Source organism: Oryzias melastigma, linkage group LG17 (genome assembly GCF_002922805.2).
Source record: "Oryzias melastigma strain HK-1 linkage group LG17, ASM292280v2, whole genome shotgun sequence".
In the NCBI taxonomy this organism is placed as follows: domain Eukaryota; kingdom Metazoa; phylum Chordata; class Actinopteri; order Beloniformes; family Adrianichthyidae; genus Oryzias; species Oryzias melastigma.
Genome location: NC_050528.1, coordinates 15,235,074 through 15,253,707, shown reverse-complemented (window position 1 = coordinate 15,253,707; position 18,634 = coordinate 15,235,074). Strand labels below are relative to the sequence as shown.

Sequence of the window (18,634 nt, the reverse complement as noted above, 5' to 3'; positions counted from 1 at the left end):
AGTTTTGAGTGATTTCAGTGAGAATTGTGGATTTGTCCTTCTTTAACTGAGGGGTACCAACACTTTTGTCCACGTCTGTATGTGTCTTACATTCTTTGGAGGTGTGGGGTGCTCGTGCGCGCGCCGGCTGCATCAGCGCGCATGGGGGGGCTGCTTTCTATGGGGATTCTATGCAAACGCGCGTAGCAGAATATCAGACTTCTACTCGCGTTTACATGGACTGGAATGCGCGCTGACACAGCCAGTGTGTGAGCCTTAAAAGTCACAGACACGCGCGCGCAGGTGCGAGCCAAGCTCAGGATCACATGTCTGACAGGCGGGTGCAGCGGATCGCCGCGCGGGGCGGGCTACAGGTCTGCGGCTCGGAGCTTGAGGAGTTCTGGTTAGGAACAGTCAGCACGTAAAAAAACATATTCCTCGACATCATTTATGTCTCTCATTCATTCTGAGAGAGACATCCACAGACGGAGCTGGTAGCCCCTTCGACACGCGGCGCAGCGACAGAAACACATTTTTTGACGAGCCGCGAGCAGCAAATTCCCCGCGCGGGGCATGTGAATTTGTCACGGAAATCACGTTTGGTGCTTCATGGCTCCTCCTCCGCCCAGCTGATTGGAGGAAGGAATGAATGATAGACAGAGGCACTGGACAGACCGCCGATGTCCCGCCTCCAGAGTCATATACCTCACTGTGATTGGTTCATTCAGCTCGGCACACAGCAAGTGTCATTCATATCAGCCTTGCGGGCCGCACTAACAGTAATCTTTCATATGAAGACGCGGGCCGCAAATCATCATCCTGCGGGCCGCAGATGGCCCGCGGGCCGCGAGTTTGAGACCCCTGCACTAGAACCTATAACACTTTTGCTATCTTTCTTAAGAAACACATAAAGCAGTGATAGCTCGCCCCTACAACTGTGGGTCTCTCTGTGACGAAGCCTGTTAAATGTGTTTGCATACAATGAAGAAAAAGAATGGCCTAGTTCAAGGCGATGACCTTTAATCTAGTCATACATGGCCGGTGTGTATTTGTGTCACTCCACAGCAATGAACAGATCTCCATCAATTCTACCCAGTTATCACAACAGCTGTGGTGTGAGTAACTTGTCAGAACAGTGCACACAAAACCTGTTTGCTATCTAAACCGCTGAGCCCATTTGTACAAGTCATAATTAGACCATAACGCTAAACAATTTCCACACACCTTTTCCTTACAAACAAACAGGTGTGTGCATGTAACTTTGTGCCTGTTACTGTATAGATCTGTAAATAGCAGCTAAAGCGTATTGCTGAAGTTCCTGCTGGCTTGTATCAAAATTATGACAGATTAGCTTCTGACAGAACAGCCATGCAAGTTTATACTCTTAAGATATATATATATAATATATATTCCTGTTTAACAGGGCTGGGAATAACTGGGTCCCTCGCAATACGATACATGATACATGGCTCACGATATCGATAATATAGCGATACTGCAATAATTGGTAAAAATACTCTCTAATAAATAAATGTATATAGAAGAACACTTTTTCGAAAATATATCCATATTTATTTTTTTTAGCTTAAACACAATCATAATAAACAACTTGTGTAGGAATTAACAACTTTAATCAATAAAACTTTATATAATTTTAAGTGCTTCAATTAACTAGCAACCTCCCCATTTTACAGTGAATTCATTTACTTTACATTAATTACTTTTTTATTTAAATTTATACAGTATATCCTACATTTTTTTATTTAGGAATTACTTGAAATGAACATTAGCAAAAAGTAATTACTAGAGCTGTCAGGCGATTAAATTTTTAAATCGTGATTAATCGCATTTCCATAGTTAACTCGCGATTAATCGCAAATTAATATGTGGCCTTTTTTTAGGAAAAAAATGTGTGCTTCGGGGAATTTAGCAGTTCTACATTAATAATGAAAACAAGAATGGCAAAATTTATAGTTTTTATCAGAAATACTTTATTTTGTAACATTGTATTGAGATAAACTTTCTTAACAATAAAAGGCTGTAAAATAAAATGCCTAACAAAAGCCCAAGTGCAAGTGAAGGGCATTTTAAATTTAAAGTTTTAAATTTAAAACTTCAATCAACGTTCAGTAAAATAAAAGAAAAAAACATCAAAAATAAAATTTCCATTAACACTTTCATGTTCATTTTTTGTCAGGACCAAATCTTTTCCTCCTCTGCTGAATTGCAGTAATAAATGAAATAGAGATTTATCATTTCCAATGAACTTTGTTTTTTAAAACATTAAAGACTGAGAAAAGCGGGATACACTGTGGATAGTTTGACAGTCTGTTATTGCCGCCCCGTTCTCGGGCTGCAGCTCGATGCAGCGACGTGTCCAGCGGAGCTCACGCCATGAATATGCCGGCAGACAGACCGCTATGCTGGGGCTGGATCACGCTTAAACCTCCAGAACTTTGGGATATTTTGCATATTTTCGCATGGCGAAAGAGGGACGGGCCACACACTCAAAGCTGAGATTTATATTTTCATCTACAAATAATTGGCGTTGTTTAAACTACATTTAAAACGTCCCCCGGTGCGCTTGCTGTTCGGAAAGGCGGGGGTCCGCAGCTCTCGGGACGCGGCGCCGGACGCGAGCCGGTACCACCAGACTAAAACTTCTACTCATAAAAATTACTGCCCCTGGATGAATCAAAATATCATGGAATGCAGGAGAATGTGTCGCAAGGCTGAACGTCTGTTGAAGTCCACTAAGCTAGAAGTGCACAGACTCCACTTAAGAGAGCTAACCTCATCACTCAATTAAACAATTAAGCAGGCGAGATAAGACTATTTTTCCAATCTGGTGAACACAAACAAGAAAAATCCCGAAATCTTGTTTGAAACCATCCATACCATTGTATCACCTTCAGTTCTCCCAGTGCCTGTTTATACAAAAAGTGACTGCAACAAATTTTTAAACTTCTTTGTGGACAAAAATAACAACATCACGGCTAGTATAACACTACCTTCAGGTACTGCACTTAGTGCTCCTTCTTCCTCTTTTTTATGGACTCATTTTTTTATCTGTGACTCTGGAAGATGTTAAAGTTCTTCTAAAAACAGTAAAACACTCTTCCTCCCCTCTTGATATTGTATCAACCTCACTGTTTTTGAAGTTATTTTGATGTACTTGGTCCACAGGTTGTCAAACTGATAAACATTTAATTGTCAACTGGTGCAGTGCCCGACTCTCTCAAACAGGCAGCATTAAGTCCAGTTTTAAAGAAGCCAAGTTTGGATCCACTGGGGCCAAGCAGTTATCGGCCAATATCAAAACTGACGTCTTTAGCTAAAATTAAGTGGTTGCAAGTCAGTCGACAGTCTTTGTGAATAAATATTAGATTTTAGATCAACTTCAATCTGGGTTTCACAAACTACACTCTACCGAGACTGCTCTCTTAAAAGTCTCCAATGACATTCTGATGTCTGCAGACTCGGGTCAATACACAGTATTGGTTTTGTTAGATCTATCCTCAGCCTTTGACACAGTTGACCATAAGACGTTATTATGTCGACTACAAAATGATTTAGGAATATTTGGAACTGTACTTTCATGGTTCACCTCTTACCTTTCCAACAGAACGATTGTCATGTGTGCTAATAACTTATTTTCTGAAGTTGCCCACCTGTTGCATGGTGTCCCTCAGGGCTCAGTTCTAGGTCCAATCATATTTCTTCTGTATATAAACCCTCTTGAAAAAATTATTAGTAGTTTTAAAAATGTGTCTTACCATTTATACGCTGATGACCCTTCAACTGTACTGCTCTTTCAGTGAGTCTGAGTTTCATAAGTTAGATCACTTATTACTTTGCCTCTCATACATCAAAGACTGGCTAAGTCTCAATTACCTTCAACTAGAGCTGTCAGGCGATTAAAATTTTTTAATCGCAATTAATCGCATTTTGTCCTGAGTTAACTCGCGATTAATCGCAAATTTATATGTGGTCTTTTTTTAAGGAAAAAAATGTGTGCTTCGTGGAATTTAGCAGTTCTACATCAATTATGAAAACAAGAATGACAAAATTAATAGTTTTCATCAGAAATACTTTATTTTGTAACATTGTATTAAGATAAACTTTCTTAACAATAAAAGGCTGTAACATATAATGCCTCACAAAAGCCCAAGTGCAAGTGAAGGGCATTTTAAATTCAAAACTTCAATCAACGTTCAGTCAAATAAAATAAAAAACATCAAAAATAAAATTTCCATAACACTTTCATGTTCATTTTTTGTCAGGACCAAATCTTTTCCTCCTCTGCTGAACTACAGTAATAAATGAAATAGAGATTTATCATTTCCAATGAACTTTTGTTTTTTAAAACATTAAAGACTGAGAAAAGCGGGATACACTGTGGATAGTTTGACAGTCTGTTACTGCCGCCGCGTTCTCTGGCTGCAGCTCAGCGGAGTTCACGTGATGAATATGCCGGCAGACAGACCGCTATGCTGGGGTTGGATCCCGCTTAAACCTCCAGAACATTTAAAACGTCCCCCGGTGAGCTTGCTGTTCGAAATGTCGGGGGTCCGCAGCTCTCGGGACGCGGCGCCGGACGCGAGCCGGTACCACCAGACGTGGTATTGGACGCGAACCGGAGCCGGGTTAGGGTGCAGGAGCTCTCCAGGTCCTAGCGCCGGCCGGTTTTAGCTCGCAGCTCGGTGGAGACCCGCCCGTGATCTAGTGAGAGCAGCCGGTCAGTTGGAGGGCGGGACGCCCGCGAGCGGGGTATGGAAAGGCACGTATGAGAAAGTCCGCGATTAACGCGTCAAAAAAATTGTCGGTGTCAAGCACACGTCAGATTAATGCGTTTTTAACGCGACAAATCTGACAGCCCTACCTTCAACTAAACGAAAAGAAAACAGAAACCCTGATTATTGCACCTGAGCATCAAGCCACCTCCATTAAACATCACTTAGGCTCCCTGGCCTCCTCATGCAAATCTACCCTCAGAAACCTTGGTGTAATGTATGACCAATCCATGTCCTGCAATGATCATTCAAAAAATTTGGTCAAAAACTGCTTTTATCACTTGAGGAATATCTCTAAGCTAAGAAAAATGGTAAATAAGGCTGACCTGGAGACTGTGGTCCATGCTTTTATTTAATCTCGTTTAGACTATTGTAATTCCCTTTTTACCCGTTTTAATCAGTCCACAGTACATCGCCTTCAGCTGGTGCAAAATGCAGCTTCTAGGCTTTTAACTGGATGCAGCAGAAGGGCTCATATTTCACCTGTTTTATCTTTTTTACACTGGCTTCCCATTAGTTTTAGAATTGATTTTAAAATTTGAATTTTGATTTTTAGAGCTTTTAAAGGGTTAGTAATGGGCTGGGACAAAAGCCAAAATAAGTATCCAGATATATTCCATATGTTCTAATGTATCAAAAATAACAAATAATTACCGTTGACAAACGCATGTTTTTGTAAAATTTGACAAAATCAACGACAAATCACACTCGCATTTCGCCCTGCTTCAGAAACTGCTCGATTTGGGTCACGTGACGCGTTGACGTCACATGAGTGAGACAGCGCCAGCAGCAGAATGCAGGCGGACCCAGGGCGTCTGCAGATACATGTATGTGTGTGCGCTGCGGCAAAGTTGAATTCTATAAACATCGGTGTTATGGTACGGTGTTAATTTAAATTATGATTTTTAAAGTCGTAAATTTACGAGATTTACAATCGAAATGAGCCTATTGTGAATGAACACTGTGAGCAGAACCAGACCGACTAAACTGTGAAAAGCTTCTGATTTCAACAGGTAAACTGAATGTTTAAAACATCGCACATGTTTGGAAGTTTCTTTGTTTGATTTGCAGTTTATTAATCATTGATGGTGGCTTGCAGGATCTCTGCGGATCCGTTGATGAAACCATCGACACTCGTAGCTGTCCACCAGTCATTTCTTCCTCCGTGAAAGATCAGATCTCATTCATTTCTGTGTGATGCTTTCATCTGAAGAGGAATCATTTTCGGAATTTTCAGTGTACTTAGCTAACGTGACAGACTGTTGTCATCCCCTGTTGTTGTGTGTTGAAACAGGACGATTCATGTGGAGAAGGGGGCGTACGGAGCACTGTTTACATTCTCCTTTGGTTTCTGCGCATGTCAGAGACATGCAGTAAGGTGGTGAAAGAGCTTCCGGGTATGTGAATAAAGTGAATAAATAAATAAATAAATAAATAATAAAGTGGCGGACGGTCCTGCAAACATGTCTCTAAGCATACAGCAGATCCGTACTGACACACAGCCTCTCTGTCTGCGCGGTGAATGTTTCATAATCCGCTCTCTGAACCGAACGACGTGATCCCGGCGCCATGGACGAGCGGTTCATTTCCAGTGTAAACTCATAATCCGCGCCGTCCTCGCGGCGTTTGGTTAGAAGAGCGCAGATTATGAAACGTTCACTATGCAGACAGAAGCGCCGTAGACACAGATCTGCTGCAGATCTGATGGATTATCTCCAAACAGCGCAGTAATGACAGCCGCGGGAGCACTAGCTGTGTTAGCGCCGATGTTAGCTTAGCTAGACGAAGCTCTCTGTTCAGCGTGATCAAACTCTGTCTCAACATGCTTCATCTTCAGGTGATCATTTATCGCCATAGTGCTCTCATGGAACACAAATTCTGTCGTGCAGAAATTACATTTGACACTTTTTCCTCTTTTATTTTCCTTTTGCTTCCCACATTTTCGAGCGAGCGTGTTGTTATGAGCCTACCGAGAACTTCCTGTGACGTCACTGCTGACTGGATTAGCGCCACTGCGCATGTGTGACAAAGAGAATGGAAGACCCCCGCAATAGAAGGCGCGAACCGTAGTTTTAAGATCAAAACAAGGAAAAAACAAACAAAAAAACGACGCTTCGACGACCAAATTATTCGTCGACTATTTTAATAGTCGATTAGTCGTCGATTAGTCGAATAATCGTGGCAGCCCTAGTTACGAGCACCGCGCAGGGGGGCGGGGACTCGATTGTGGCAGTGGAGTTGAGATGAGTTTGAGGGTTTTGTTAAAATATTAACCAAAAGCTTTTGTTAGAGCTTCGAATTAGAATAATTTGTTGTTTTATTATGTATCAAAAATGAATTTGTTAGTTACATTTGTGCCGTTTATGCTCATTTCTTAATGAGGTGATCTAATAATAGTAAAATAAACTTGTTTTTAAACGACTCCTGACATGACACTAAATTAAGAGATCTTATGTGTTTGATCAATCCTCCAACATGTACACATGTCAGATGACTGAGTGAAATGATGATTAAATCTATTAGTAGAACTGTTTATTTTAAAATTAGGTTTACATTTTATTATCTTCTGTTCAGAAGAAATTGCTGATTTAGAACAATGTTTTTAAGACTTAATTTTAATTTGAAAGGAACTTGTATGTGCTGCAGTCAGATTAAAATAAATCAGAAATTCTGTACAGCCTATTAAAAAACATATCACTGTTATGGTTTAACTATTGTGTACATTATGTACATGTAAAATATTTATTAGAAATATTTAAATGTTCCTCACAGTTAGTTTCAATACTACAGTTAATACAAAAAAATAATATAATGAAAGTTTGATTTGAACTAACTAAGATTTAATGGGGGGGGGGGGTTAAGGTGTAAAAATCTTAAGTCCTAAAGCTCTTTGCAATAAAGATTACTTTGATTATTTGATTTATATCGTTTTTAATATCGTTATAGCACAAAATGAAAAAAACGATATCGCAATATGAAAATTCCCATATCGCCCAGCCCTACCCAGAAGAGGAAATTTGCATATGGATTGGCCGCAAAAATGCCGTTTTATTTCAATATTTCTTTCTCAAAACACGCCAAAACATTTGGAAATGGTAAATATAAGGCGAAATACAGTTAACACCGAAAAAGACCCACAACCCCATGACTAGTCCTTTAATGGGCAGGCCCCTGATTATATTTCCCAGCTAATTGTACCATATGTTGCTAGCCGTTCCCCTTGGTCCTCAGCTTTGAACCTTCTTAGAGTCCCGAAGACTCATTACAAAACTCAAGGTGACCTTGCTTTCCAAGCAGTAGCCCCAAGACTGTGGAATGCCCTGCCCTTGTCACTCCACCTGACTAATAATGTTGATGCTTTTAAGAAACAGCTAAAGACTTTTCTTTTTAAAAGAGCTGTTAGTTAATTGTGCTGTACTGTTTAATTTACTGTTTTAATCTCTTCTGCTGTTTTTCTTGTTAACCACAAAATAAAGAGACTTAAAGCTGAAGTTTCTGCTTCCCCGTGAGGGAAAGGGAGTGCGGAACTCTTCCTTCTTCATTATTAATTATGTAGCTATCACGATAAAAAACAAACCAAGTTCGTTTTCTCGTTATAACGAGTTATCTTGTTTTCTCAAGAAAACAAAGTTCGTTTTCTCGTGATAACGACATATTATCTTGATATCACAAGAAAACGAGCCCAAAAAAAAAAAGTAAGACAGGCCGTTTTCGGCTTCCGTAATAAACAGAATAGATCTGATAATGAAAAGACGACTGCAAGGAAAAGGTACATATATTTACAACTAAATTGAGATTCCAATAACTGTCACAGTTAAACTGCTTCTGGCGACGTGGGTTTTCTACATATCAGGATATGTCTATACTACTTCTAGTTCTGAAAGAACATATCTAAACAAAAGGAGCTCTGTCCATATTAGCATTTTAACAACCCGACCAATCCCTACAATAATAGTGGTGGAGTGCGGTAATGGGAAATAATCCTACAGATAAAGGAAAAACATTTTTTCTAATACTCAACTAAAACTTGTTTGATTAATTAACAAATCCATTTTTGGGTATCACAGTCTTCCTTGATTTTGATGCTTACAGTTACCTTGCAGTGTGCACAAAAAAAAAAATCCTGCTCCTCTGGAATGCAATGCTGCTTTGATTGGCTACAGAGTAGGGCTGGGCGATAAAACGATAATTATCGTTATCGCGATATTACCTTTTTTCGATAGTGAAATGAGACTATTGCGATAAACTTTCGTGTTAAATAACACGGGAGAAAACCCCGGAAGAGCCGCGCTTCCTCTTCTTACGGAGCGGCTGATTCTAGGAGCCCAGACTGAGAGCGGGGGGGACGGAGGCCCCGAATGATGACAAAAGGACAAAACAGAAAACACTATTTCAGTAAACCAATAACCAATATATAATCGCAAATACTTTTATTTTTAATGTCAAGGTAACGATGTTTATGTATTTTGATTTGGAAACGTCGTCACCGGACCCCCCTCCTCTAAATTTAAAATGGTTCGGTCCGACCGGATTATTCCTCCGCAGCTGTTTGTTACCGACAGATCCACAGAGTGTGAGGGAGAGAAGACACGCTTTAAAATCAGGAGTTTAAACACCTGATTTAGAGGAGAACCTCCATGAAAACAGAAAAAAGGAGACAGTCTGTCTATTGCTGCGGGTCACGTGTCACGCGGGGCTGAAAGAGGAGAGACTGTGCATGCTAGTAACAGCCGCGCGCAGGGGGGCGTGGACTCGATTGTGGCTGTGGAGTTTAGAGTTTGAGGGTTTTGTTAAAATATTAACCAAAAGCTTTTGTATAGAGCTTCGAATTAGAATAATTTGTTGTTTTATTGTGTATCAATAATGAATTTCTTAGTTACATTTGTTCCGTTTATGCTCATTTCTTAATGAGGTGATCTAATAATAGTAAAATAAACTTGTTTGATCAATCCTCCAACATGTACACATGTCAGATGACTGAGTGAAATGATGATTAAATCTATTATCAGAACTGTTTATTTTAAGTTTACATTTTATTATCTTCTGCTGCACAGCAGTACCTGTAGTTTATGTTCAGAAGAAATTAGAAAATAATATAAAAATAACTGCAATATATTTGCTGCTTTAGAACAATGTTTTTAAGACTTAATTTTAATTTGAAAGAAACTTCTATGTGCTGCAGTCAGATTAAATTAAATCAGAAATTCTCTACAGCCTATTGAAAACCACCGTTATGGTTTAACTATTGTGTACATTATGTATATGTACAATATTTATTAAAAATATTTAAATGTTCCTCACAGTTAGTTTCAATACTACAGTTAATAAAAAAAAATAATGAAAGTTTAATTTGAACTAACTAAGATTTTTTTTGGGGGGGGGGGGGGTCAAAGTTAAGGTGTAAAAATCTGAAGTCGTAAATCTCTGCAATAAAGATTACTTTGATTATTTGATTGATATCGTTTTTAATATCGTTATCGCACAAAATGAAAAAAGCGATATCGCAATATGAAAATTCCCATATCGCCCAGCCCTACTACAGAGTTTCACTGATATCAGCTCATCACTGTAACAACTGCTTGGTCAACAACTCTTCCAAGTGCTCTGAAAGTACTCGGCAATATCAGTCAGTCAGTAAGGTCATATGCAAAGATATTTATACATCAGCAACAACTAAAGAGTAACTCAAAATAACCAATTAGAAACACATCTGCCAAATCCAAGTTTGAAACCTCAAAGAATGAAAATGTTAACATCAACTCCACAGAAGATTGTATTTTGGGGGTTTCTTACATAATCTTGTGGCATTTTTCTCATGAGGGAAGAAATTTATTACATGAAATTTATGACAAAAAAGGCAAGTGGGGAAAAATAATATTATATTTGTGACATGAAAAATACAATGGAGAGGCCACAAGCTCCCTGCCGTGCTCTATTTTGAACGCATTCACCTGCAAATGACTAGATTCATGAACTTCTTCATTATGCTCGTCCGAGCTGGCATCTGCCTCAAATCTGTATAGCTGGATGGCTCTGAAATTTCTCGCTATTTTTTGTACCGGTAACGTTAGGTTAGTTGTGAGGGGCTGTAAACTAACAGAGGAGTGCATAAGTGAGGGCAGGGCTGGCCACACCACACCAACGACCCCGTCCACAACCAAGACTAATTTCTAATGAACTACCGCCACTCTGCAGAAACGGTGCCTTTGAAAATGACTTGGGGGGGCACAGAGATATAATATACTATGAACTTTTGACAGTTATTTTTTCAAGTTTTTATCCCCAGAAGTGGCTAACCATTAGAGCTGTCACTAACAATTTTTTAATAGTCGACTAATCACCAATTATTTTTTCCGATTAGTCGACAAATCAGGACATCAAACTAGATGTAAAGCACACATCTTAACCATCATTAGCTTTAAACTAAATAAAAACTAGTTATATAGCATAGGGGTGAGCGATATGACGATATAAAACCATTTTACGATCTCCAAAGCTGACGATCTGTCATTTTTGAGAGATGGTTTTATCACGATCTTCTACGAAAAGCTGCAAACCGAGAAGGCAAAAGCTGTGACTTTAAATCCGAGCTGCTGCTCCTCCTCCTCCTCCTCCCCCTCCTCCCCCCCAGTGTTTTTTCTTGTAATCAATGACATACATTACTGGATTGGAAGTCACGTGACATACGGCGTGACAGACATGCGCCATCATTATGGATCGACTCTCCTCGAGTAATGAATGACGGAGGTCCGAAAAAGTAACAAAAGGAGATGCAGTGTTTTTCAATCGACTTCAAAAACCTTGACAACAAAATAATCTGATGGAGAGGAATCATCACAGGACAGGAATCACATTTTAATAGAGGGAAATCAGGCTGGGAACCGTGAACTGTGTGCTAAAGTGGGTGATAGCAACTCATGAGAGACATGCTAGTTTGGTTCTTCATGTTTTTATTAATGTTTCATGTTTTAACACATAGCGGATGTTAATCGTACATATTCACGTTCAACCTGCACAAAAACTGATGGTAATTTATGTTGGAAACACGTAAAATGTTCGGTCAAGGTGCACGTTGCTGCATTGTTTTGCTAGCTCATAAATCGCCTAAATCTTATTGTCTGTCACATTTTTTTGTAAGAACTTTAAGTGAGTTAACATATAATTTTCTTAATCTGTGGCGTCACTGTTGAGCTTCTTTCTTGGTCGTACGGACCGGAGAAAGCCCAGCTAGAATAAACAGCTCTAACGCTAACGCTAGCTTTCTGCTCAGAGCAGATGTTAGTGAAGGAGCTGTGGATGTAAACTTTAACCTGCCACAACATTTACTGCTATTATCTCTGTGTTTGAATCTTTACAGTTTGGCAGATGTATTTGATGTTATCATCCAAGTTTAAAAATGTTTTTGTATCAGTTAAAGATGCTAGCTGGAGCCTTTTTCTCAAAGTACAATGAAATCGTCTATTTGTAGATAAATTATGAAGCAATTGAGATATAATTACCATGTATGTAATCCAAAAATAATAAAAGTTTTAGTTTTATTTGAAAATGTGGTAAAGGGTGCTTTTATTATTATTATTATTATTATTTAGAAGTAGAAGGTAGGGCTGAAATGAGTATCCGGGTGCTCGGATACTCGCGATCTGCTCATGTCCAAGATCGCTGATTCGCGATCTTTATAAATGTAGTAAATTGAAGTAAAATATGATCAAAATATCATCTGGACACGATGTACTTTTGCTCTGACAAGCAGATAAATGTATAATTTTAAGGTTACAAACTAAAACAAAGCCGAAAGAGCCGTGGTATTGCCACCAGAAGCAAACACATCTTCATGACGATGAAACTTCCGGTTTTCAAAGTAAAACTAGCAAGAGCTTTTTTCCGTTCAGAAACTGAGACTGAAGTTCTGCTCACAGACATAACTTCTGAAAAAAATGAATTAGATTTAACATCAGAGCTTTAGTTCCAGTGTTTACATTCTTTTGGTTATGATAACTCCTCAACATTTGACGCATTTAACAAAACTCCAGCTTATTCTGAAGAAACAGCCTCGTGCTGCTGAAAGGTGGATGTAATCAACATGAATCAGCAGATTCTGCTGCGAAAAAAGACTTTTCATATGGGCTCTGCACCAATATGTGATGATTAGCACGTAAAATATTGAGGAACTTTGAGGATAGAAAACTGTGGAAAACATTTTCAGGTTTTGCTGTTAAATGACCCAAAACAGCAGTGATTTTTTTTAAATCATTTTTATGTTGTTTTACTGCTGAACCAAAAGATTGACAAAAAAGTTCAAAATGACAAAGAAAATATCTGAATTTTTTTTTTTTTAGTTTTGTTCATTCTGATCGTTCTAAATAAAGGTATAAATATTGATTAAATAGGTCTGGGCGATATGGGAATTTTCATTTTGCGATATCGTTTTTTTCATGTTGTGCAATAACGATATTAAAAACGATATAAATCAAATAACTATATTTGTCAAAGTAATCTTTATTCTAAACTGCTTTAGGACTTCAGATTTTTACACCTTAACTTTGCCCACCCCCGTTAAATCTTAGTTAGTTCAAATTAAACTTTCATTATTTTCTAATTTCTTCTGAACATAAACTATAGGTACTGCTGTGCAGCAGAAGGTAATAAAATGTAAACTTAATCTTAAAACAGAAAGTTCTGATAATAGATTTACTCATTATTTCACTCAGTCATCTGACATGTGTACATGTTGGAGGATTGATCAAACACATAAGATCTCTTCATTTAGTGTCATGTCAGGAGTCGTTAAAAACAAGTTTATTTTACTATTATTAGATCACTTCATAAAGAAATGAGCATAAACGGAACAAATGTAACTAACAAATTCATTATTGATACACAATAAAACAACAAATTATTCTAATTCGAAGCTCTATACAAAGCTTTGGTTAATATTTTAAAGGCCTCGTGCGGTGAAAATCGTGATTTTTCTTAAACTGCAATAAAACATTAGTATTTATGTCACAAATGAACCCCCGTATAATTATTTTGTCACCCGCGGCCCCGTGCACTCTCTTCAAGCGTTCAAAGATAGCACGGTCGCTCAGATTTTGGGCAGCCACCGATAAGTAGGTCATAGGTCGTGTGACGTCAGTACAGGAACATACAGCTAGATCCACTAGTGTTATGATGACTTTCTGGGCATGGAATTACTTAACATAATAGAATTTGGACTGCCGTGGATTTGGGGATTCGAACGGGATAATGGTGAATGGTATTTGGGTGCAGTAAAGTAAATGGTAAATGGCGTATACTTGTATCGCGCTTTCTACCCTCCTTTAAAGGCCCAAAGCGCTTCACAGTCACAGACCCATTCACCCATTCACACACACATTCACACACTGGTGGTGGCTCCGCTGCCGAACACTGGCGCCAACCTCCCACCAGAGGCAATTCGAAGTGCCGAAGAAGGGGGTCTAACTTCATGAATTTCCCGTTTCAATAAAGGAGAGGGGCGCACCCCGGTCAGGGGGAGGCTTTGGAACGCGGGGGGTGTACGGGCACCTGGCGGGCGCGCGCCGGACAGCCAGGGTGAGGCCGCCGCGCCGCGCTGAGGGGGGTTTGCGGTTCCGAGGCCCCGGGCCGGGCATGGGGGGCGCCGTGGGTTCGCCGGACGGTCGCCCGGCGCCGGCAGCCGAGCCCGCACGAAGGGTTTTTACTCCCTCCCGGGGCCGTCTGGAAAGAGGACCCGCACGGGGGTTGGTTGTGCCCGGGCGAGGGAGGCCGAGAGGGCGGCGGGAGAGCGAGCCCACCCATCACCGTACCATCAGCAGCAGAAGACCTTCGTCCGCAGCAGCAGACCTTCGTCCGCAGCAGCCCGCGCGGGCCACCTCGGTGGGCGGCGGACCCGGGCGGGGGGGGCTCCGTCCGCCTCAGTCCTAGAGGACGACAAAGGACGCTCCGCGGCAGCGCCATTCCTTTTCCGGTAATGATCCTTCCGCAGGTTCACCTACGGAAACCTTGTTACGACTTTTACTTCCTCTAAATAATCAAGTTTGATCGTCTTCTCTGTGCCATCGCTGTATGAGCTTTCACCATCGTCATCCGAAGCCCCTGTATCCTCAGATGAGGAAACCTCCGGTTCAAACTGGTAGGGCTGTACACCCTCCGAACGCTGTGTCGTTAAAATTCCCGTGTTTGATGAAGGGTCATCACCTTCATCCAAAGAAATATCCACTAAATCGTGGTCTACGTCGCTTCTTAAACCGTCCGCCATTGTTGTTTACACTCTGGGATCCCTGTAGTGACGTCACACGCAGCCCCCGCCCATCACCACCTATCGCCCAAATTTAAAGCTGTGCACGACCATAAAATGATCAATAAAATCGCGCTGGATCATTTTAAGTGAATATTTTTATTGAATTCGTTTTCCTAATTCCATTGACTTTCTAAATTAAAAAAAGTTTATAGCCACTGCACGAGGCCTTTAACAAAACCCTCAAACTCATCTCAACTCCAGAACCACAACCACGCAAGCTTACTCCCAGTCCCCACCAACAGTCCCGCCCACAGCTCGAGAGGAACAACTGCCGCTCTGCAGAAACTATGTCCTAGAAAACCGTTTTTTTTCTAAATATGTCTTTATGTCTAAAATAGAAAAAATAAAATAAAAAAAAATAAAAAAAACACTGGGAATGCTTTAAAAATAAATCAAAAGGTGATCAGAGTGGGATTTTAACCCCCTAAAGACATATTAGGGGCTTGCAGTGCTGGTTTTAAACCAAATCAACATATTTCATAAACAGACTTGCTGCACAAAAGAAAAAAAGCTCCAAATAAAACAATGCTACAACAGCCTAAGTTTTGATAGCACATTCGAGACAAATCATTAAAGGGGCCTTGAAGTTCTCTCCAATGTAATCTGACCTGAAACATCCCATAAGAGAGGATGAGCCTGGTCAAAACACGTGTGAAGGAGTGAGTCAGTCTTTAAGTCTAGACAAGGCCAGAGTCAAAACACAAGCTTTGCTCGGTCCTTCTTCTTCCGCCTTCCTCCAGAATTGCTTCCTGCTCCATGATGACACCAAGAAAAAGACAAAACCGCTCTCTTAATCCGAATGCGGCGCGTGGAAACACAGCAGATATATAATTAGATTAATTTTAAGGCAAAGGAACAATGGCGTTTGAGTAAGATCCCCGGGCATGGAGGGGGTAAACCGGCGTTTATTCCCGTCAGAATTAACACTTTGGCTGGTTTGGATCCGCTTTACAAGTCAAATGCAGCGATTTCCACGACAGAAGACGCAATGCAGGCATATTTAGTAGCTGACACGACCGAGAAGGAGCGCAGCTCACATGCCATGTCCATGCCAAGCTCCATAAACAGCAACACTCCAGTGTGACGGAGCAACACGAGGACCTCACAGGAGCGAAGTACGCTCTCAGCCGGGACAATAAACTCACCAACCGCGGGGATATTTTAGCCATAAACACTGAAGTTATAAAGTTGACTCGAGCTACAAAGTACTACTAGCCATGTCCAGTTAGCTGGCTGGTAGCAGCATCTGATGAAAGATGGCGACCTCCGGCCCGATTTCTCCAACCCCCAATCGTTTAAATCTAGCCTGAATTTAGTTCCAGATGTACTTGACACACCGGAGCAGCTCGGTGACCTCTCCCACCTTCATGTGCTCACGCATGAAGCACTTTGCCAAACGTTAGAAGCCGTTTCTTACTCACCTGTCAACTCTCACTGCGCGGCGATGCAACGGCTGTGGCGGTAGCGGCGGCGGGGCTCGACTCCGGCCTGTAGTAGCCTTCCAGGCTAAGTACGCAGGATATGGGCTAGCAAGCTTTACCGAGCACGCTAGCGAAGAACAACTACTGTACGATCACCGCGACGGGTCTTCTTGTTTGAAAATGGAAGAAGTCGGAGACAGTGGTATAGCTGGATCAGAGCGACGGCACCAACACTGACAAAAAGGTTCTGCAACCTGACTGCAAGCTAGTTAGCGAGTGAGCTAGTTGGCTAACTAGCCTGCTGCTATCAACTTTGTGCTGTCGATAAATCTGGCTCCTTGAAGCGCAAACAAAGCGACTTCTCACGACCAAAGGCAAGTTGTGCGGGAGGGGGAGGGGGTCGGAGACCAACCAAAAAGCCCCGAAGCCAAGAGACGAACCTAACAGAGCTCCAGATCGATCAAACTCTCGTTACTTGTAAAGATGAGGCAGAGGGGATTTTGGAATGGAGAAGTCGGCGTTTCCTTTCCCTTTCGTGTGCAGCACAAAGATCGTCTATGATGAAAAGATTAATCACCAGAAAAATGACTGAAAACAGACTTTAAAGACTTAACTTGAGAAAACTAAACTGAATAAACTTACTACGTTAAATTGGACTAAGTATAAACATAGGAATTTTAACAAGTTTCACAATAAAAAAATAGAATAGCATGACTTATCACCGTAAGATTGAATTAAGACATAGCTGAATTATCCTTTAATTACCATTTAATTTTTGTACTTAATTAGATGTATAACATCTAATGCCAAAAACAGCATCAACAGCCACAACAACAATAATAAAAATAATGAGTACATTTTATTATGTTTTGAAATTTTAAAAAATAGTTAAGGCAAAAATAAAACAACGGTGAACGTTAAATTACAGGTAAAACAATTTAGTTCGTTTTTGTTTGCTTTGAAAAACAAACAAGTGAAATGGGGGGACTCTTTCATTCAGAACATGTTATCCATCTGTCTGTTTCAGCTTTGAATTTTAGATTAAACCTTTTATTTTTTGTATTTATTTACTTAATTTAGGATATCCCAGCTAATTTACAAGGTGATTATTTGAATAAGATACAAATGAAAGTTCAATTTATTCATCTGACTTCTTTCTAAAACCGTTTTAAAAATCTGCAATTTCCCATTTTTTTTAATACGGTAAGTGCAGACCACAAGAATTATTTCGTGTCCTGAGGCTCTTTTGTCATTTTGTACTACAGGTGCAAGTGAAAAATGCAGCAATGCTGAGATGACTGGTAAACAAATAAACTGGGAAATTATTTTTCCCCAGCAGAGAAAAAAATCCCCCAAGTAAAACTCATTAATCTATTGTTTACTTTTATAGTGCCATAAGGTGTTTAGTTTGTTAAATCACTACATTTCCCACCTTATTCAGACCGCAGGGTCTACGGATGTAAGCAGGAGTGAGATATCGTTTTGTTTTTTCTTATCCTTTGTTGCAGCGTTCAGCCTGAAGCTGTCACATAGGAGCTCTCTGTTCTGCCCCTCCCCTTCTCGCTTCGAGCTCGCGCTCTCGGCTTGTACTCTGATTGGTCATGGGGGGCGGGAATACAAGAACACCCTTCGCGATAAAGGCAAGTGGGCGGCAGACGCCAAACATTTTTTTGTCTCTATTTTATTGAAGAACTGAACATGACAGAACATTGCTTAAGTGGTCAAAAACAAAATCAAACAGTGTTAGCAACCATAAAGTAATAATACAGCACAATAATCAAAGGAGAAAGAGTAGAACAAAAAAGAAAAGTGATCAAATGAATAAATAGCAAGGTGGTGCAGGTGTCAGCTAATAAACATTGTTCTTATATTTTCATACATATGCAGTACACTTTTGGGAATCAATGCATCTTAAAGATTTTAAATACAATTTCAATTCGACCAAAAAAACCTTAAATATAGGGATTCTTTTGAGCACTCAAAATTTGGCTAAACATAGGATTACATTATAGCAGAGTTCTTCTGTTTTGGATGATAGCGTTCCAAATGTAATATTCTCTAGAGCAGGCATGTCAAACATACGGCCCGCGGGCCGGACCCGGCCCATTGGATGATTTAATCCGGCCCGTCATAAATTTCTGAGT

The 18,634-nt window shown here is 40.3% G+C and overlaps 3 protein-coding genes across 4 annotated transcripts in view; 1 reads left to right on the top strand and 2 right to left on the bottom strand.

Annotated features, from left to right (window-relative positions):
- larp4b (La ribonucleoprotein 4B) overlaps nucleotides 1-16,629 on the bottom strand; it is a 105,934-nt gene extending 89,305 nt beyond the window's left edge. For both annotated transcript variants that reach the window (XM_024268702.2, XM_036216288.1), the window contains exon 1: nucleotides 16,491-16,629. The gene's annotated coding sequence lies outside the window, so the exon portion shown is untranslated. The remainder of the gene's footprint in view (nucleotides 1-16,490) is intronic.
- LOC112144307 (tripartite motif-containing protein 16-like) overlaps nucleotides 1-18,634 on the bottom strand; it is a gene marked incomplete in the record, with an annotated part of 1,074,856 nt that overhangs the window by 437,660 nt on the left and 618,562 nt on the right.
- gtpbp4 (GTP binding protein 4) overlaps nucleotides 18,077-18,634 on the top strand; it is a 45,861-nt gene continuing 45,303 nt past the window's right edge. Inside the window, exon 1 of the mRNA XM_024268759.1 lies at nucleotides 18,077-18,130. Coding sequence (XP_024124527.1) covers nucleotides 18,092-18,130 — 39 coding nt within the window. The 5' untranslated portion in view covers nucleotides 18,077-18,091. The remainder of the gene's footprint in view (nucleotides 18,131-18,634) is intronic.